General features: G+C 41.5%; 1 protein-coding gene across 1 annotated transcript in view; it reads right to left on the bottom strand.

The window, feature by feature from the left end:
- Positions 1-281: 281 nt before the first annotated feature.
- The window catches only part of DNAAF4 (dynein axonemal assembly factor 4), a 63,020-nt gene continuing 40,477 nt past the window's right edge, over positions 282-22,824 (bottom strand). The window contains 5 exon segments of the mRNA XM_030190412.1: positions 282-875; positions 7,219-7,331; positions 12,644-12,681; positions 12,683-12,720; positions 12,723-12,786. Of these exon segments, the coding sequence (XP_030046272.1) occupies positions 763-875; positions 7,219-7,331; positions 12,644-12,681; positions 12,683-12,720; positions 12,723-12,786 (366 nt within the window). The 3' untranslated portion in view covers positions 282-762.

Genomic DNA, 22,824 nt, shown 5'->3' with positions numbered 1-22,824 from the left:
CAGTGTCCATCTGCTGGTCTGAGGGATATAACCCATTTGTCAGGACTAGTTGAGCAAAACTCAAGGAAAGGAAATTAGCAGGTAAGAACTAATTTCATCTTAACCATACATCTACAGTGCTGTAAAAAAAACAAACAAACAAATAAATAAATAAATAAATAAATAAATAAATAAAATATTTTTTTAACCTCCCCCTCCCCCAATGACCATAATTATTGCATATGTGGCTAAATTGTTTCTGATCTTTAAACAAAATGTAATATTAACAAAAGAAACCTGAGTAAACACAATACATTTTTGAATTATTACTTATTTAAGGAAAACATTATCCAACACCAATTTAATTTATGTAGAATATTAACTGTCCCCTAAACTTAATAACTGGTTGCACCACCTTTACCAGCAATAATCATAACCAAACACTTGTAATAATTTGACATCGGTCTTTACCATCACTGTGACGAATCTTAGCCCACTCTTCTTTGCATCACTACTTAATTCAGACACTTTGTGGGTTTTCATATATGAATAATTTAAATAATGAGAGACCATATCTTACCTCCAAGCAAAATAGCCTCCGCACACATGGACCTCAGCTAATAAAAACTGAAACTAAAAGCCACAGTGTTTTTAGAATGGCTGACTTTGCACCAAATTTGGAGTGACAGCTGATGTCATATCTCCACAACGATGCTAATTCCTAAGGAGCTTATCATCCCAAATACAGTGCCTCTTTCAGCAACAATGTTTGCAATACATTTTTCAAGCAGATTCTGGCACAGTTCCTTGAATTATCTGTCGAATCTTCTCAGCATCTCTTTGTACATTCTCGTTAGAGGGAGCAATCTTAATTGCTGCTTCATAGTCCTGCAGACCTACCAACAGTGAAATACGTTATAGGTTAGGATTTCCAATTTGCATGACACACTCCTAGCTTAGAAAGTTTCAGTACAAAATGGTTCTGCTACCCAGGATGAAATAAATATGCACAAGTTATTGATATGCAAAAATTATTTTAAAAAAATCTCTCTAAATTCTGCATGGACCTAGAGGTCTGTTTTGTAGTTTATTTTAATTTGTATGTATTTTTCTTGCCATTTGTGGGGTATATTGTGGATATGGGTGAGTATGTGTGATCTTGCATGAGTGAATCTGTCCTTTTTTTTTTTTTAATTGGAGTTCTTTTCTAGTTTATTGTTTTTGGATTGTAAACCACTGTGATCTTACCTTTAAGCCTAAAAATATAGTAAATGAAATAAACTATAAACTACAACTATATCCAGGCCTTCTAAGACAGTTATGCACAGCTTTACATGTATATAATTTCACATGGTACAGTTGGTGAAAAGAACTTCAGGACAAGGTGAGGTATTTCCATAGTACTATACCCATTCCCTTGTCTGAAATGTCCAGTGACAGAACAGTCTGCTGCCCCACTGCTTCAGACAACCTGGTGGGCCTATGGTTAGAGGTTGCTCTTTTTTTGTTTTATTGTCAGTGCTGCCACCACAAGAGATCCCAGGGAGATATGGCAGCAGAATGGTGGCAGTAACAGCAGGGTAGGAAAAATTGGAAACTGCCATTGGAACAGCTTTTTGGGGGGGCATTTTTCCTACTCCAGGTGACCATCTAGTATGCCTAATGATAGTGCGAGCCCTGAAAACACAAAATCTAAGTTTTAACTAGAACAATTCAAATTACACTGTAGTTGGGTTGGATAAACATATAAAGTAGTGATGGGACAAGCTATCATTTTAATTTAACCAGGGTATACTAGTGTTCTTTTTAAAGTAAAATGCATTTTGTGAGCCTTGTAAGTTTATGACCAGGTAAAACACCTACAAAATATCTACATCATCATAAAACATTAGAATAGCCAAATGGGTCAGACCAATGGTCCATCTAGCCCAGTATTCCATTTCCAATCCAGGTCACAAGTACCCGGCAGAAACCCAAATAGTAGCGACATTCCATGCTACCAAACCCAAGGCAAACAGTGGCTTCCTCTTGTCCTGTCTCAATAGCAGGCTATAAACAGACAAAAAACAATACTATAGGAGCTGAAGTGGGAATCAAACCATATCCCCTGCTTTGAGAGTCCACAGACCTAACCCTTACAACCACACATGTATCACAATCTAAAAATTGTATTTGGATTCTCCAGAGGACCATTACAGTTACTACAAAGTAAATACACTTAGAATCTATGATCCAAGGTCAGCTTAACCAACAGGCAAACTAGGCTATCGCCTAGGCAGCACCTTCTGGAGAGACAGTAAAGTACAGCTGCAGTCAACATAAAATAGATCCAAACAGCAACAAACTCAAAGAACCATCAACTGTTTACTTTTCTTTTTTAATTCCAACTCAATGATACTGTTCCTTCTCTTCCTTCCTGAAACACTAACATTAACAGTCTGGAGAAATTTCTGGCTAGCTCCTCATCTCTTATCATACTTAGCCAAATGATCAAGCTGCATAGCTGTCAACTGCAACCGCTGTCTCCATTTTGCCACCCTGACAATGATTGACTTATCTGGTTGGATGCTATTTCACATCTGGTCACCAAAAGGCAAGTAGCAAGTACTTTTCTCATCAATTCCCAATCAAGGAACCATCATTAATAAACAAATTTGGGAAGAGATAGTTATGTTCACTAAGTGGCCTTTTACAAAGGCGCGCTAGTGTTTTTAGCATGCGCTAAATGGTAGAGATGCCCATATATTCCAATCAGTAGGATACCTTGAGGAGATCTTATGAAAATGTGCTGACTACATATCCCAACTCATTAAAAAAAACTAAGATTGCTCTCCTTTAGTCTGCCTGATATTGATAACTTATTAGCTTCTGTTAGGATATCTCCACATTGTTGGTCATCAAACTCACTGAGAAGGTCAAGTTCCCAATCCAACATATATTTAAAAGTTTAACGATTTGTTGGCTTTTATCTCCTTTATAGGGCTGTAATTAGACACCTTGATTCCCTCTTTTTCATCCACAAAATTTCTACCGAGTTAACGACCCCTTCGTCTGAACTCCTAATAGATACCTCCCCCTAAAATAATGTTTTACTTGAAGAAAGGGGGAATAAGCCATCCTTTTCAGACCATACTTTTAACCAAGAACTCAAAAAGTATGCATGTGTCCTCATGTATAAGCCAATATAAGCTATTCACTCCCATCTTTGCTCACTACCCAAAGCAATTGTACTGTACCTCCTCAAAGTGCTCCAAGGCCTGAGCAATAGGCATCATCTTTTTCTTTTGTCTGTAATATTTACACTTAGGATATACAATTAATGTTTTCTTACAGGATCACTTTTTTAATTTTATTTATTGACATTTAAAATTTAACAACCAAGTAAATAACTTGTACAGAAAAGTGTAGCTATCCAGATAATATAATAAAAATAAGAAAAACAAACTTTTCAGGAAAAACAAATAAATTACACTCAAGCCCACATACTGGATTTTACAGGGAAGAATATATTTAGGAAAAATTACACTTGACACACTACTGAATTTCAATATTCAAAACAGAGCGAAATCACAAGGGTAAAATTAAACCCTCGTGACCCATTTCCCTATAAGAAAAACAGTGAGGTGAGAAAGTTCAAAAAATACATACTTTATAGATGGTACCTAATTACACATTTACAAGGATAGTGCAGGTAAAACATGGTGCCAATCTAAAGTACTCCTGGTGTTAAGCATAGAAACTGGCAACATTGCTTCTGAGTATCTCTTGATACAGCCGAAAAATCTGAATTCTGAAGCCCAAAAAAGTCTTATCTTTATTTTTAAAGAACATTTTCATTAACCAATATGTATCTGGTGCAAGAACAACAGCTGAAGTGGTCGCAGCATCAGTGTCCAAAGACACTGCCGAGGCATCCAAAGGTGGGCTATCTTGATCCAAATTGTGCTGAACCTCCACAGATTTTAGTGGAAGGGAGAATGGAGGAATACTGTCCTCTGAAACACCAAAAAACTTCTTTAATATATCTTTAATCATTTCCCTAGGGGTAACAGAAAAAACCCTGGGAAAATTTAAGAGTGCAAATTATTAGCTCTAACAATGTTCTCAATAGTTCAGCTTTCCTATGAAGGCCAATTACATCCTTTATTATAGTAGGCTGGATCTTCTGGACATTATCCAAGTCTTCTCCTGCTTATTTACCCACTCTTTCAATTTATGACCTCAGAGTCAACAGTTCAGTTTTCCTTCTAAGAATATAATCCTTGCTCCAATTTCTGAACCTGGGGGCACAAGGCCTTACCCAGGTTTGCAATCAGAGCCACAGACTGTCAGAGTCACTTCAGATGGCTTAGCAAGTAAAAAAGAAGGACACTTGGAGAAGATACCTGCCCCTGAGCTGAAGAAAACCACTTCTTGCTCATTTCCAACAGTACTTGGCTCTCCTGTAGGTAAAGATGATCCTGCTATTGCTGCTTGGGGATCCGGAACAACTGGCATTCACTGGTCTGGAGTTGGCTGGTTCAGAGCCTCCCGGCACAGTGCCTCCACTACCTGAGAGTGGAGTCAAAGACACCAACAATGGCAAACTGCCACTCTGCGACTGCAGGGAAGGAGCTCTACATCGGGGGGAAAAAGTGACATCCAGTCCTAAGGGCACCACGGGTATGGTGTCTCAAGCAGGTTGCTTTCCAACTGACACAGAATCCGAGATCTCACCCACAAAGGAATCTATAGCGCCAGTAACCTGCAGGGGTGGTTGCAGCATGGCTCCAGCTGACAACCGGCTCCTGCGCTTTGGCATTGCGAAGAAAGCTCAGCAGGAGAAGGGAGAGACATGTGAGGTGCATAGCACCATCTTGGATCTCTCTTTTTTTTTTATTTAATTACTAAAATCTCAAGTACAGGGACCTGAAAGGTAATCACGGAGAAGGCGTTAGGCTGCGAAAGGTTCACCTAGAGCACCTAATACCCTTGGCACCAGCCCTACAAATATCACCAAATTCTTGTAGCACAAGGTATATAGATGCACACAATAACAATTGGGTTAAAGAGCCTATGGACTGTGCTAGGACACCTGCCTGTTCACAAATACAGAGACAAAGCACTTGATATTTATTCCATTAGCACACTGACAAAATAGAGAGCTGACACTGAGTCATACGGCAGGATACACAAACTTACCTAAGTACATAAGTATTGCCATACTCGGATAGACCAAAGGTCCATCAAGCCGAGCATCCTATTTCCAACAGTGGTCAATCCAGGTCACAAATACCTGGCAAGATCCCAAAAACATACAAATACATTTTATGCTGCTTATCCTAGAAATAAGCAGTGGATTTTCCCCAAGTCCATTTTAATGATGGTCTATGGACTTTTCCTTCAGGAAGCCGTCCAAACCTTTTTTTAAACCCTGCTAAGCTAACCGCCTTTACCACATTCTCTGGTAATGAATTCCAGAGTTTAATTACACGTTGAGTGAAGAAAATTTTCTCCAATTAGTTTTAAATTTACTACTTTGCAGCTTTATTCCATGCCCCCTAGTCCTAGTATTTTTGGAAAGAGTAAACAAATGATTCACGTCTACCCATTCCACTCAGACCTCTATCATATCTCACCTCAGCCGTCTTTTCTCCAAGCTGAAGAGCCCTAGCCACTTCAGCCTTTCCTCATAGGGAAGTTGACCCATCCCCTTTATCATTTTCATTGCCCTTCTCTGTACCTTTTCTAATTCCACTATATCTTTTTTCAGATGCGGTGACCAGAATTGAACACAATATTCGAGGTGCGGTCGCACCATGGAGCGATAGAAGGGCATTATAACATCCTCACTTTTGTTTTCCATTCCTTTCCTAATAATACCTATTTGCTTTCTTAGCCGCCGCAGCACACTGAGCAGAGGGTTCAATGTATCAATGACGATGTCTAGATTCATTTCCTGGTAGGCGACTCCTAATGTGGAACCTTGCATTACGTAGCTACAATTCGGGGTTTCTCTTTCCCACATGCATCACTTTGCAATTGCTCACATTTAAACGTCATCTGCCATTTAGACTCCCAGTCTCGTAATGTCCTCTTGCAATTTTTCACAATCCTTTGCAATTTAACAACTTTGAATAACTTTGTGTCATCAGCAAGTTTAATTACCTCACTAGTGACTCCCATCTCTAGATCATTTATAAATATGTTAAAAAGCAGCTGTCCTCTGTGGAACCCCACTATTCATTCTCCATTGAGAATACTGAGCGTTCAACCCTACTTTCTGTTTTCTGTCTTTTAACCAGTTTTTAATCCACAATAAGACACTCAGGCTCATTTTCAAAGCACTTAGCCTCCCAAAGTTCCATAGAAACCTATGGAACTTAGCCTCCCAAAGTGCTTTGAAAAATATGCCTCACTACCTCCTATCCCAAGACTCTCCAATTTCCTCTGGAGTCTTTCATGAGGTACTTGTCAAATGCCTTTTGAAATTCCAGATAACACAATATCAAACCGCTCACCTTTATGCACATGTTTGTTTCACCCCTTCAAAGAAATGTATTATTGGTGAGGGAAGATTTCCCTTCACTAAATCCACGTTGGCTTTGTCTCATTAATCCATGCTTTTGAATATGCTCTGTAATTTTGTTCTTTATAATAGTCTCTACCATTTTACCCAGAAACGACATCAGGCTCACCAGTCTATAATTTCCCGGATCTCCTCTGGAACTTTTTAAAAAATTGGCGTTACATTGGCCACCCTCCAATCATCCGGTACCACACTTGATTTTAAGGATAAATTACATTGTACTAACAGTAGTTCCGCAAGTTCATTTTTCAATTCTATCAGTACTCTGGGATGAATACCATCCAGCCCAGGAGATTTGCTACTCTTCAAATTGTCAAATTGTCCCATTACATCCTCCAGGTTTACAGAGGTATCATTCACTTTCTCCGAACCCTCAGCTTTGAATACCATTTCTGGCAACAGTATCTCTCCCAATCTTCCTCGGAGAAGACCGACAATAAGAATTAATTTAATTTCTCCACTATGGCTTTGTCTTCCCTGATTGCCACTTTTACCCCTCAGTCATCTAAAGGTCCAACTGATTCTTTTGCCGGCTTCTTGCTTTTAATATACCTAAAAAAAAGTTTACTATATGTTTTTGCCTCCAACGCAATCTTTGCCTTCCTTATCTGCACTTTGCATTTGATTTGACAGGCTGTGTTTTTTTTACTTACTCCACAGTAAGTTCTTACCTTCTATATACAACTCCAGTTCACAGAAGGCAGCACCTCGCCTCACATGAGCTTTCACTCTAGCATCAGCATTATCTGGAACAGGGGGTGTCAGCAGATCAAGTGCCTTCATCAAAGAAATATGCAGGGTGAGGAATACATTCATATTTTATCTCAACATACATATTATCCTATTCATACAGAAAACCTTGCTGAGATTCAAAGCTTAAATGGTGCCAATCCTAGATGGCAAGATGGATGCGGACAGCTAAGGATGGTGGGTTTCTGATGAGAATAAAATCAGCACATCTCGGTAGTGAAATGGCACACCACTGCTGTTCCCCCCATTTTCTCTCTATTTTAAAAAGCAAGTACTCTGGTTAATATTTATTTATTTTTGGTACATTTATACCCCACATTTTCCCACTATAGCGAGCACAATGTGGCTTACAAAATTACAATGGATTACAATGCATAGAGGGTAGTGACACAAAAGTGAGAAGGTCTGGAAAGAACAAGCGGATAATACAAGGATACTTTACTAGGTGGAAGTAATCGGTGGCTAGACGGGTACAATACAATTGTGTTTACCAAATCAAACCACCACAGTTAGTCTTCAAGCAGGCAGAAATTAATAGCTTGATTTTACAACTTCTCTATTTGATGTGGCAGCATAATGAGAAGGAAAGTCATAGGCCATGATTTGTGATTTTCTCTAGATAATGGAAGAATGCATAATGCAAAGCATTATATATAACAGAAGACAATTTTCGAACAGCCTCTGTGGTTACAAAGTGCATACATTCTCTCACAATGCATACTCTGTAGCTCATTTCCAAAAGGGAAACTAGTTCTTTCTTGAAAATTTGCAAAGTGTAAAGTATGTGCATTAGAAGTTCATGTATTTTACACCTGCTGTTTGTGTGGATATCTGAAGGGGGGAGGGGAGGGAAACAGCATGTGTACTTTTGGAAATTAAATACACACCTGCTATTTTGCACCACACCATTGGCAACACCTCTTTCTAGCTCAGCTAATATAAGTGTTCTGTGGAAGTTTGCTTTATTTTACTGCCACTCTGTGAAGGGCAATATTCAGGCAGACCAATCTACTTGAGGAATCATTGTTTACACTTACATATGGCTTTGAAATTGCTCACAAAGAAGCCTCATTATCAACATGAACTACCATTAAGACATGTTATTTTACTACCAAATTGTGCTATTTTAGCACAGGTCTCATTTTATGCAATGAGATGTGGAGGCGCATTTTCTGACTTTGGACATTTTGTTGAAAACGTCCAAAAATCAAGTAGTGAAAATGACCATTTTCAAACCAGGAAAACTTCTTTTCTTTGAAAATGACCATTTCTTATATGATGTTGTGGACTATTAAAAAAAAAAAAAGCCAAGTGAAAAATGTACAAAATCAAGCCATTGGGACATAGGAGGAGCAGGGGGGGGGGGGGGGTTGGGAGGCTGACACTTTCCATCACAAGTGTAATAGTCAGAGTGGATTATGGGCGTGGGTCATCTTCTCTGCAGTGCACTGCACAGACCACTAGACTATTCCAGGAACCCGCTTGCTGATCTAATAGAACTGGTCATAACACCTGAAACTGTCATATAGGCTGGTATGTAAAGTTTCATTTACATCTTTGCGGGGTGGGAAGGAGTCAGTGACCACTGAAGGAATAAGGGGGTGTCATTCCTTTATTCCTGCAGTGGTCCAACTAGTCATGTATTAAAGAATAAGCCACAAAAAAGTGCCCTAAAACAGATCTAAACCAAAACTTCCCTAACTTATAGCCCTGGATATTTTTGTTTTGTTCCATTATGGCAGAAAAAATGTACAAGTATTAGGAACGCCTAGATCCCACCCTTAACACGCCCCTGGCATGCCCCCTTGTGATTTGAATGCACTTCTGACGAACTTCATAGAAAAACATCTAAAATTTGTTTTTGAAAATACCAATTTTGATGTTTTTGTGAAAAAAAACATCCAAATGCAGATTTATACCACTTTTTTGGATGTTTTTCTCTTTTGAAAATGAGCCTAGTTACTAATAAATGTGGATAAGAGTAAAGTTACACACTTTAACGTCAATAGTTTCCCACTAAGGGAATAAAACAGTACTTTGTGCACAGAAATGGCATTTTCTAAAACTATCCCAAGTATAAATTTACCCTGACCTGGACGAACACATTTGGGAGATGGAACCAAGGTACAGTTTGGACTTTATTACAGTATCTTATAAAATATGTGCTCATAGAAAACAGTGCCTACATTTATGCAATATAACTTCAGGTTTTGATTTAGTTGATCATTCCATCTTGCTCGCTCACCTTGCAGAACTCAGTCTTGGTGGCACGTGCTACAGTAGTTTATCTCTTGTTTCTGATATTCCTGTGTCACTTCCCTCCTCTTCCTCTGCCCTTCTACCTTTGGTATGCAGTATCCCATGGAGCTTGGTGCTTGCACCCCTTCTTTTAAACATTTTTTAGCCCCTCACCACTTGATACAAAAGCACTAGGATCTCCACATACTACTCTGGAAGTGAAATTCTATTTGTTGCCCCACTTGACTCAACTGCATCCGATCTCCCAATTTCAGACTTATCTTGATGCTGTCACTTTCCTGGCTTACCTCCGACTTGTACTCAATTCCCACAAAATCTACTGCATGGTGGATCACTGGATACTGACAAAGGCCCTTCTTAAGATCTCATTCAATGGGCTCTGCCATACCAACAACTGACACTTTTTGCTACCTTGGATCATACTAGATAGATGCCTGTCTTTCAAACCACAGACAGATCAGACAGTCTGTCATTGTTTCTGGATACTACATCATTTCAGATCGATACTTAGGCCTCCTCAATATCACTTTACAACATACTCTACTATATGCAGCTGTGCCATACATCTCAATTACACCAATTCTGTCCATGCAGGTATTCCTAACTCTCTCCTTAAACATTTACATCAGTTCAAAGCACTGCTATTAGACTTCTCTGTAGTATTTTGAAGTTTGATCACGTCTCTCTCCTATTTATTCGCACCAACTGTTTAGTCTCATATTGAATACAATTAAAATGCTCACCTTGGTGCATAAAGCTTTAAACTGGCTCGCCTCCTTACCCGGCTTCACTGGTGAACTCCTTTTACTATTTGTCATTTTCTGGGTTTCTCCTGCAGTTTTCGCTTATCTCCCTGATGGCGAACCTATGACAACGCGTGTCAGCACTGACACGCGTAGCCATTTTGGATGACACGCGGGTTGAAAGCCGCAGCAAATAGAACCCAGCCTACCTGCTCTTACTGTCAGGGCCCGGTCTTAGGCAGGGGCGACAGGGGCGTTGGTGGTCTATCGCAGCTTCAGAACCCCCCTCCGAGTCGGAAACCCCCCTGCTACCGCCCCCACCTCGCAGCTTTGGTAACCAGTCCTCTTCGTCAGAAATCATCCAATTAGGAGTGCCCTTTTAGGCGCCAGAACAGGCTCCCTACAACCAATCACAGCTCACTGCAGTTGTAGCTCAGCCAGGTGAAAAAACTGCCTGAGGGCTCGAGGCAATTGTGATTAAATGTCGAACCTGAGTGCTGAGTTGCGAGTAACCCAGGCAGCTGCTGCTCTCTTCAGACAAATAAAGTCGGGTCAGCGCCCGCTTTCTTTCTCTCTGCCATCCTGTTGCAGCCTTAGCTCAGCTGTGCTTGGACACTGACTGCTGCTCCTGCTCCACACTTGTTTGGGAAGTTCCTAAAATACCGTCCAGCTAAGAAATCACTTTTCATTGCTTTCACTACTTGTTTGTAGCAATTCGTTATGAGAGAGGGAAAACAAAAAGGGAGAATAAATCAATGGGTGCCGTTTCCCGCCATTAGAAATAGCAGCAGGTAAGTTAAATAATTAGTTTTTGGGTTTATTAAATACAGTTTTAAATACAGTTATATATTACAATTATACATTTTTGTTATTTAAACTATAAATATCGCGAAATTATGTTTTTTTTCTCGAAGTGACACACCACCCCGAGTTATGGTTGGTTTTTTGTGCGAATTTTGACAACACCAAGCTCAAAAGGTTGCCCATCACTGGCTTATCTATTTGTCCTCCCCAGCTCTGCATGCCCTCGAATCCACTAGGGACAGTGTGTTTTCTTTCTAAGACCTTTATTATGGAACACACTGCCCATTCAATTACAGCTTGAACCTTCATTTGTTAAACTTAAAGCTGCCCTTAAGACCTTCTTGTTCATTAAGGCATACAAGGTCGTCATCTGCTATTATATTCTGTTTATATCTCGTGTTTTTCTTATCTGATGATAGGATTCCTTTCATGCTTTTCATTTTTTACTGTTGTGTGAAACAAAAGGTGATGTATTCAATTACAACTAATTATAAACAAACATATTTTTATGTATCTGTAGGTTGGGTGTTCCAGAGTTGTAGTTGGGACAGAGCTAAGGTGGAGTTGGCAATGTATGTACGTATTTAATAGAATACAAGAAGAACAAGCACAGAGTATGTGCAAACATATACCCCTTTTTCAGAAAACTTAAGTGATGTGGTAGCCGTGTTAGTCCACTTTTAAAAGGTAATAAATAGAAATAAAACAAAAACAAGCAAAGAAACTAAGATGATACCTTTTTATTGCACTAACTTAATACATTTTTTTGATTAGCTTTTGAAGGTAACCCTTCTTCTTCAGATCAGAAATAAGCAAATGTTGATAAAATGTTGATAAATATCAGTATATATAAGTGAAACACAAAAGCACTCCAATGACAGTCTCACAGGAAGAGGGTGGAGGGGTTAGGTGAGAAACAGGGAGAGCAGGGTGGATGAAGAGACGGAGGGGAGGGGGGAAGAGATGGATTGCAGATAAGAGGGTAACAAAGCAATAGAATTTTGTGGTTTATAAGGGGTTGAAATCCAGATTATTATTATGACACCCACCAGACAGGATTTATCAAAGATCTGGGTTTCCTAGCTCATTAAAATCATACAATTCTACTGCTTTGTTACCCTCTCATCTACAATCCATCTCCCCCTCCCCCCACCATCTCTCATCCACACAGCTCTCACTGTTTCTCACCTAAGCCGCCCCACCCTCTTCCTGAGAGACTGTCATTGGAATGCTTTGTGTTTCACTATGTATACTGATGTTATCAACATTTACTTATTTCTGATCTGAAAAGAAGGGTTACCTTCAAAAGCTAATAAAAATGATTAAGTTTAGTCCAATAAAAAAGCTATAATCTTATTTTCTTTTCTATGTTTTTGTGTTATTTCTATTTATTACATTGGAGAACTTGTCAATTTGTGCACTTTGGGGGCTGGTCTTGGGTGCCTATTTTACGAAGGCACATAGATTAAGCCTAGGTACCTATATAGAACTCAGATACAGGCATCCTAATATAAAGCTACCCCCAAAATTGTACCTTAAAGAGTCCTCAATGGCCTTGTGCAGGTTCCTGAGTTTGAGGGTGGCAGGCTGTACGATTCAGGTATAATGCTGGAAGGTTCTATTTAATCGGATTGCCAGATTGTAAGCATTCACAGCTGCAAGATAGTTTCCTGCTTCAAACAACTTGCTAAAATAAAAATCAGAGTGGAAAATACCAGGTAAATTAAGGGTAATTAAGTACTGGCTTGATCAGATTTCATTGCAATATGCAAATAGAATGAGGCCCTGCATTTTGAAGTATGATCACCACAATTCATCTCTATACTCACCAGTCTTGTTTGTAGGAGTCCCAATTTGCTTACTATCAATTTACACACTATATACAATCTCTTGGTTTAACTCATCTACAGATTCTGATTGGTGTCCAATTGCAGGAATTTTTTTTCAGTGGATCCCAATATTTGGATTTCATAAGTCTTTTCAGACTCTGGATATTTTGAAGAATTATGGTTCTTTGCAGCGGGCTTGGGCTCAGGAAGTTGACCGTCCTTTGAAACTACTTAATCTCTCTATATAAAACGCACCTCCAACGTTCTAATAAAGCCTCAAGCCGGAAACTTAAAATGGCATAGATATCCGGTTTGCCCATGAGTGTCTGCCCCGCCCTTGCGTCAAACGTGATGTCGAGGGCGGAGCACTGACACTCAACGAATCAAGGAAGCCCATTGGTTAATCTCTGTTTCCACTCCACAACGCTGCCGTCATTCCCATACACTCAAAACCAAACAAAATCGCCGCTGCACCCCGTCCCCCTGCCCACAGTCCCCCTCACTCACCCTCCTGCAGCCGCTCGCTCACCGTTCCGCCGCACCCTCTCCTCTCCAACTCTGGCCATGCAGCAGGACGATTACTACACACCAGGGGCGTATCTGGACTCCGGCGGTAGGGGGGGGCCAGAGCCAGAGGGAGGGGGCACATTTTAGCTCCCCTCGCCGCCCGCCCCGCCACCGACACCCCCCCCCCGCCATTGTCAGAGCCCCCCACTGCCACCAATGACTCTCTCCACCCCCCTCCCGCCGCCAACCCTCCCCCACTGCTGTTGCTTACCTTTGCTGGCGGGGGGCCCCAACCCCCCGCCAGCCGAGGTCCGCTCCACTGCCGCTGCCTTAAAAAAAAACTAACTTCTTCAGCCGGCAGGGGACCCCAAACCCCCCGCCAGCCGCCCCGAGGTGTTTAAAATTCATCTTCGGCCTCCGTGGCCGTGCTGCTGTTGATAGGGAGCTGTTGAATCCACTTCGGAGTCTGACTCAGCAGCACGTACAACGTACAACGACGTCAGACTCCGAAGTGGATTCAACAGCTCCTATCAACAGCAGCATGGCCACGGAGGCCGAAGATGAATTTTAAACACCTCGGGGCGGCTGGCGGGGGTTTGGGGTCCCCCGCCGGCTGAGAAGTAGTTTTTAAGGGCAGCGGCAGGTGGAAGCGGACCTCGGCTGGCGGGGGTTGGGTCCCCCGCCAGCAAAAGTAAGCAACGGCAGCGGGGGGAGGGTTGATGGCGTAGGGGGGTCCAGGCAACTCTGGCGGGGGCCCAGGCCCCTGACCCATGCAGATACGGCCCTGCTACACACAAGTGAAAGTGACCCAATCAACTACACTGTAAGCAAGGAAGCCCATTGGTTAATCTCTGTTTCCACTCCCAACACAGCTGTCATTCCCATACACTCAAAAACCAAGCACACCTAGGAGCTGCTGATCCACATTGTCGTTTTTTTTCTTCTTCCATCTGAAACACGTCTAAAGCTGTGTTCTACTGGATAAACTGCGCCTTAAAAGGTAAAGCACAAAAGGTTTTTGTTTTTGGTTTCTTACTGCACACCCTTTTAATTTATTTGAAAGCTACCCATCTGTAACATATGAATATCATGAAATCTAAATTAAATATCACTAAACAGCTTTAAAAAAAATATTCTACTGGTAGAAACAGAATTTTAAACTCTGTATTGTCAGATCATTTGTCAACAATACAAACTTTATCCAGGTAACAGCCCGTGGCTGCGTCAGCCCCCGCCGTTGCCTGTCAATGTGTGTCAGAGTATGAGGGAGCTCCAGCTGCCTGTGGGTCACAACAGACTTAGCTGCTGGACGCCAGAAGCAGTCTCTCCTTAGGTTGACAGCCAGTAGCACCCCCCCCCCCCACCCAACCACCTCGGAGGGAGGGAGGAAGGGAGGGGACAGGACTGTTTGAACTGGGAGGGAGGGGGAGGGACCCTTGATTGGTAGGGGGACCCTGGAACTGGGAGGGAGGGAGGGAAGGTGACCCTGGAACTGGGAGGGTGGGGACCCTCAAACTCTGAGAGAGGGTGGGGGGGACCCTGGAACTCTGAGGGAGGGGGGAATGACCCTGGAACTCGGAGGGGGGGATGACCTTGGAACTCAGAGGGAGGGAGGGGGATGACCCTGTCAACTTGGAGGGACAGAAGGAGGAATGCAGGGGGGACCCTGGAATTGGGAGGAAGGAGGGAGGGGCCCCTGGCACACACTCGGATTCTCACACACACACTCTCCCTCACACGGACATACTCGCACCCAGTCTCACTCTCTCTCTGTCACACACACACACTCGCACATTCACTCTCTCTCACACAGCCAATCTCACACACACACTCTCAAACATACACACTCCAAGGAAAACCTTGCTAGCGCCCGTTTCATTTCTGTCAGAAACGGGGCTTTTTTACTAGTTTTCTATATTTAGTTAAAGGGATTCTCTTATTGGCCCATAATGCAATCGAGAATGCCAATTTCGGATAATTCACGGGGCTTATTTTCACAATTATGAGTATTTAGAGCCAAAATAGTAAATTCACCAGTTTGTGTAAAATGTGGGACAGCTGAGGGTACATTGTTTCATGCCTTCTGGGTTTGTCCTAAATCTGAGGGGTTTTTTTTTTCTTGGGGGGGGGGGGGGGGGGGGAGATAATTGATTATTTAAAACCATCTCTTCAGTTCCAGATTAAAGTTTCTTTTAAAGTTTTGGTTTGGGGATTTAGGGACATAGGGCAAGGGTCATAAATAACCTTATATGTAAGGGCGCTTTGGTAGGTAAAAAATACATACCTCAACAATGGGTATCACCCAAGAGCCCCTCTTATTGGCAAAGGTGGAATCAATTACATACTTTTATGATGTGGGAGGCAAATCTCACTAGCAAGCGTACGTGCTTTTTTGGCTCTCTCTTAATCTGAAGATTAGGAGCATTATCTTGAATAGATTAAAGTTCTAATGCTTATTGATGTTTTGATGCTGTGACTATCTTTGATTCTGGTACACATACCTATAATTATTATTATTATTAGGGTTTGAGGGGTAAGTGTTGTAGAGAGTTAGTAGTTTGAGGGCATTGGTCCCAGACATGTGAGGCTATAAAGATCCAAGGCGCCTTGCTAGGTAGGCATGGCTAGCAATATGCTAATTTTTACAAAACCATTTTAAACATTTTTTTGTGACCCATTTTTTGCTTTTTGTGTGGCACTTGCTGGTCTGTAGATGAGAGACTCTTTGGTGGTTTGGTAACTGTTATTCCATGCTTTCTATTCTGTGTTCAATAAAATAAAATTTAACTAAAGAAAGGCGTGAATCCCAGTGCTTGGTGCTATTCTATAGATGGCGCCCAACTCGGAGCGCCATTTATAGAACAGCGCTTAGTGTTAATTTTTTGACGCCATATATAGAATTTTTTTTTTATTTTTGTTACATTTGTACCCCGTGCTTTCCCACTCATGGCAGGCTCAATGCGGCAGGCAATGGAGGGTTAAGTGACTTGCCCAAAGTCACAAGGAACTACCTGTGCCGGGAATCGAACTCAGTTCCTCAGTTCCCCAGGACCAAAGTCCACCACCCTAACCACTAGGCCACTCCTCCACTCCTAAATGACCTCTTATAAAATAAATCATTTCATGAACGGGGGTGGGAATAGTTTGGGCGGAGCATGGGCAGATACACAAACACACGTGTAGATTATACAAAATATGCTAATCTAGGCATGAACATTTACACCATACCTGCATATAAGCACTTCTACCTCTTTATAAAAACAGCACCTAAATAGGCACCTACTCGCCCTCTTAAACTAGGCATCCGGTTATAAATTTACCCTCTAAAAACAATTGGCTTGCAAACAAAAAACTTTAATAAAAACAAACTATGTGGGACTGATCAAACCAATTTGATAATGATTTATCACTTCCAAAACGGTAGGTCTCTACTTATGTTCATTCATTCCCTTTTGGATCCTTTACAGCTATGTACCAGAATGTCATCACTAATGATTTTTCTAGAATGGGATTTGTGATGTTTATACCTTTTGTGTAGTTAAAGTCGGTTAAGAATCTTTTTTAATTAAAAAAAAAGTCTTGCTAACAAATGCAGTAATCCAATATATTTGTAGTTTTTTGTATTTCTATGAAATAAATCCTTTTAAAAGTTATAGCAAACTGTAATTGCATATGGAGAAATTAGTCCTTACCTCTAATTTGCTTTCCTTTAGTCCCCTCCGGACCGGACCAGGATTGGACTCGGGTTGTGCTCGCCGACAAGCAGGTGGAGACTGTAGAAAAACTTGTGACTCTGGAGAGCCATAAGAGCCCTGGTCATGTGACCCTAGCCTCAGTATTTGACTAACCAAGGCAGAAAAGAAAGAGAAACCTTCTGTGCCGTATGGAATCCTAGCAGCCACAAATTCCTCGACAAAGCCGAGTACTAGAGCTCACCAGCAAAGCGGTATGGCCCCTTTTGTATTAGAGCTCACCAACAACTCTCACCAGAGAAGTGGTATGGCTCACTTGTAATATAGCTCACCATCAACTCTCACCAGAGAAGTGGTATGGCTCACTTGTATTATAGCTCACCAGCACTCTCACCAGAGAAGTGGTATGGCTCACTCATATTCTAGCTCACCAGCACTAGAGAAGAGGTATAGCCCACTTGTAGTATAGGTCACCAGCAACTGTCCCCAGCGAAGTGGTATAGGCCACTTGTATCATACTTCACCCACAGCTCCCACCAGAGAAGAGGTATGACTCACTTGGCTCACTTGAAGTACAGGTCACCAGCAACTCTCAGCAGAGAAGTGGTATGGCCCACTTGTATAATAGCTCACCAGCAACTCAGCAGAGAAGTGGTATGGCTCACTTGAAGTATAGGTCACCAGCAACTCCCACCAGAGAAGCGGTAAGGTCCCCTAAAGTTTATAGATACATACATACATACGTACACATATATAGCAGCAACGGAACCCACCCGCAACTCCAACTAGAGATGTGGCATGGGTCACTGAAAATGCTACATATACAAGCTTGTTATGTTGTTTTTTTTAATTTTTTTAATTATCAATTTATTCTACTATTCCGCTGAAAAATGACAAAACATGGGAGGGGCCTGGTCCGGTCCGGAGGGACTAAAGGAAAGCAAATTAGCAGGTAAGGTCTAATTTCTCCTTCCTTAGCGTCCCTCCGGACCGGACCAGGATTGGACTCTTGGGAAGTACCAAAGCAGTAATCTTACGGGAGGGACTGACATTGAGAACGCGGAAGAGTACCTGAAAACAGACTAGGATGAATACAAAGCCAAAAGCTTGAAGATCCAAGAGCCGCCACCAAACCAAATAGGATGACTACAAAACAAAAAAAAAAAACCTACAAGTCCAAGCGACGATGACTATTGTCCCCTACCTACCGCACTAGCTGTGCAGCGCGAAGGACAGGGAGACTCTAGAAAGAGAAAAACTGCTGAAAGAAAGATTGCAAAGCTAAAGGCAGAGCCGCCTCGAAACAAAAATCTGCCAAGAATCCACCTCAGCTGAGAAAAACGGCAACAGGAATACTGAACTACCACTCCTACAGATATCCTAGCCGACCTAACAGCAGATTGGAAGAAAGTACCTGATCACCTGAAACTAAAAAGGTGAAAACAAGAGTACAATTAAATAAATTATCATAGCCGAAAATGCTATGCAGGAGAAGAAAGCATCTAAATCCCTGCCGCCAGGCTGACTAAAGGTGCAAATAAAGTGCCAGCCGCTGCAGTTTCAGAATATGGAGAAAACATATCTCAGAGCGCAATTGAAATGAGATAGAACAATCATCTGTAGCTGCTGCCTCTGCAAGCAGATCACCTGAAATTCTTGCCGCAAACACCAATTAGAGGAAACGTGAATAAATGAAATGAAATGTAGACACTTGTTAATACCCTCATTAATACCTCTTATCATATTGAATTCCATAAACCACTACACAGTTCTAGGAATAACATGCATAGAAAGATTGTCCGTTTAGGAATCTAGGCAGGTGCCCTTTGGGCTCGATGGGACATTTGACCTTTTCCGAGTGTGGTAATACACATGTACCTATGTAGAAAAATTGTCCACTGTCTATATTCTCGAGACATACTGTGCTGCACTCTAAAGACTACATAGGCAACTGAGGGATTCCATCCGAGAAAAATAACCCGATAGGAGAGAATATATGAGAGGTGAGAGAATATCAGAGAGATGTAAACAAAGTCATAACCCAAGAGAAAATATCGAGGAAAAAGATAGAGAAGAAGACGACCGTAAGATCCCTGCTGCCAGAGGACATGTACTCCTGCCGTTGTCTTTGCAGCAAGAGACTAAGCGAAGCATACGTGAGGTCAAAGCGAAAACAAAAAGTTGTAGAAGACGGACATCCCATTAAGGTACTATCCGCTGATAAAGCCCAGAAGATGCGAGTCTCTTCCCCTGAAAGTAGAGTGAAATCCAAGAGAAAAAATACACACAATGCGGTTTGTTTGTTTTTTTAAATCCAACCACATGCCATGTGAAGAGTAAATTCTTCATTGTACTTTGACAAATGACCTAAGCTACTGTTAAGGCATTGTCCGTCAGACTCTCACCACCTCGCTATCCAGTAGGGAAAGAAAAAACACTCTCCCAGAGTTAGACAAATATTCCCATGTCCATGACATTGAAGAAGTAAAAAGTTGCCAAAGGAGACTACTGAAACTCGAAATATAATGAAGAAAAATTCCTTCTTGGGCGCTAGAAACAGAAAGTGGGATGCATGTAGAGAAGACAGAATACTCTGCTCCAGCTTGACTAAACAAAGAGAGAAAAGTAGAGATATGTAATGAAATCTAATGAGATCACATGAGAAATCAAAGGAGAGAAGAAATGATAAACCTGGCAACATTCACCACCCAACCTAGAGTCAGCAGAAAAATGCACCCCCCTGTGCGTGACATGACAACTCTGCCAATAAGACGTTCTGTCATGAACCGGTCGTCCAGGAAAGGATGAAACAAGGAGCCCTTGTTTCATGAGCGCCGCTGCGAAACAGCAGGGCAATAAAACTGGTAATGTGGACCTTGTCATCATCCTCGCATCATGGTCTTTTCTCCTGCCATAGTGAGATATACGGACCCACACCCAATAGAGATGAATGTGGTAATTACAACCTGCATTGGGCCCAACGTAGTGATGGCAAAAATGCCCAGGAAGTGAAAACAAAATCCCCTTCCAAATGAAAAGAAGCTCTGGAGTGAGAGAGCAGAGCACGAAAAGAAAAAAGAAAGGAAAAATATTATAAATGGAAAAAAGGTGGTGAATTTGTGCCATAGCCTTTCTGGTGAAGGCGGAGAATACAAGACTGTATCTGACTGTAAGAAAGCATGAGACTGTATCTGACTCCAAGAAAGCTTGAGACAAGAACGTAAGGTCTGTAAGCAAGAGAAAAAGATAGTAGATGCTATGAAAGGGCATACTGGACAAAAAACCAGAATGTGTACAATCTGTCAATGCTATTTTTATTGCAGACTTGAGTGAAGGTCCAGATAAACTGCCAGCTGCTGCAGTTACACAATATACCCTTGAAACTCATATGATATCAGAAGAAACATCCAAGATCCTATGCCACACTAAAAGTATACTTTCTTTGCCACTTAATGATTCCCAAGGTCCTTATGCAATACTAAATGTATAATCTCCTATATATTTTCATCATGCATGATGAAATGGAACATGGGATACAACTGCAACAAAAAATAAATAAATATCCCCGAGCGCTTGACGCCAATTCGCGGGAAACTGAATTGAACAAAATGTATAAATTATTTGTTTTCTATAGAATGTTTGAACGTTTAGGAAGCTTACCAGACACCCTTGGCCTGGATTGACCGCTTTCGTAGCTAGGAAGCTGGACTCGATGGACTCTAGGCCCTTTTCCAGTGTGGCAGTACTACTATACATTATATATATATACACACACACAGACACATCTTACAGAAATAGCTCTGAAAAAACAATTGCACCACACTGCAGCTGTTTTTTTTTTTTTTATTGAAAGTGCAACTAACTGAATGCCTGACTGCCACCATGCCTAAGGAAAAATTTAGGATACCTGAGATGAGAAAAAGCAAACGTACTAAGAAGGAAAACCTCCCCGTGCACTAGCTACGCACCGCCAAAAGGCAAACAGACTGTCCAAATGCAGTCTGTTTCGTCTGTCCAATTTAGAGGGACTGTCTCTTCATGTTCATTTGTACAGCGCTGCGTAAGTAGTAGTAAACCAAAACATACAGTCATCCCCTATAGGGGCCACCTAAGAATAAAAGCATAAGGGAAAATCAAAATATTATTTTTAACATATGAATAGCGGAACCAGACACTCGCAGCACCGAATACCTTACATAGAGAGAACAATAGGAACTGAAGCTGAAAGTCTTTAGAAGAAAAAGACCCCGAGGGAAACACCTCTCTGCTGCAAATCTCCAGACTATCCCAGAAACAATATCTCCGTTCTTCTACAGTCTCGAAACTAAAGCATAATAAAAGCAACGCTTCCGCAGAAATGAAACTCCCGCTGCATTCAAAAATGACGTCCTATCGCGCCAAAAGTAAAAAAGAACGAGGATCGAAGAAGAAAAACATGGAGGACACGAAGGCAGAGATGACGGCGACGAAGCAGGAAATCGGTGACGCTGGTAGAGGAAGAGAAACAGGTACCCCCCCCTTACCTAGCAAAAACTTTAGCCTCTCCTCTGACCCTGATAAACAGCACGTCTCAACATGAGCTTTGTCAACAGATCGTCGGAGAGCGTGCCCGCGCCTAAGCGATTCACGCCTTTTTTTTTTTTTAATACGTAAGAAAACGGAGGAAAATAATTGTGAAGAAAAAAATCGCCCCTTTAAAGACACAGACGCTGAATAATTCGCTAGTATTAATATATAAATATATATATATTTTTTATTTTTTTTTTTTAAAGCTGAGCTAAGAAAGAGCTGACTGCCAGCAAAAGTCTGGAGAAGGAAAAAGCTTCTTGTCTTAATTTCGTTTTCTTTTAATTCCTTTAGAGTAACAAATGGCTGCCTATTAAAAATGGCCAAACAATACAGCCGAGCTAGAAAAGAACAGTGCTGAAGAGAAATAAAATAGCAGTCTGTTTTTGGTTTTTTTTTTAAACAATTGAGCTTGCTGGTTAAAAATGTGGGACTTTCCAGAGTGGCTGCCTCTCCCAGAGGCATACATCTTTCTAAACAAAGGGTAGCCCTTCCCAGCTGCGTATGGGAGATGGGGAGGAAGGGGGGAGGGACCCGGGGACACCCCGAGTTTAACACCCCCAGAGGCTGTAAAAGAAAGAAAGGAAAAGAAATCCCTACCTGACCAGCGTCTAACAGAGAATTCCTAGGCACAGAAGAAGAGGTAGCATTGTTGTTCTTATTATTAACCTCTAAAAGAGAAAGATAAAGAGAGAGACTAATGGGCTCGCTTCCTACCTGCTGGGAGACTGAGAAAATACTGAGGCTAGGGTCACATGACCAGGGCTCTTATTGGCTCTCCAGAGTCACAAGTTTTTCTCAGTCTCCACCTGCTGGTAGGCGAGCACAACCCAAGAGTCCAATCCTGGTCCGGTCCGGTCCGGAGGGACGCTAAGGAATTTAAAATTAATTTCATAAAAACTATTTTTTAAATTAATTTCATAAAACTATTTTGTGGAGAACACAGAAATCCTGCTTACTTACATTTTCACCCCAAGCAAAACTGAGTGCTACTAAATTACACATGAAGTGATGGGAAGAGGTCTCCTACCTAGGCCTCCAAGTTTCAGCAATCTTATTTTGAAAGCTTTATTAAGGGGGGGGGGGGGGGGGAGTTGTGCCCACTACTAAAGGAAGTAGTCCTAGTT

The sequence above is a fragment of the Microcaecilia unicolor genome, chromosome 1, assembly GCF_901765095.1.
Source record: "Microcaecilia unicolor chromosome 1, aMicUni1.1, whole genome shotgun sequence".
Lineage (NCBI taxonomy): Eukaryota > Metazoa > Chordata > Amphibia > Gymnophiona > Siphonopidae > Microcaecilia > Microcaecilia unicolor.
This window is presented reverse-complemented; position numbering and strand designations above follow the sequence as displayed.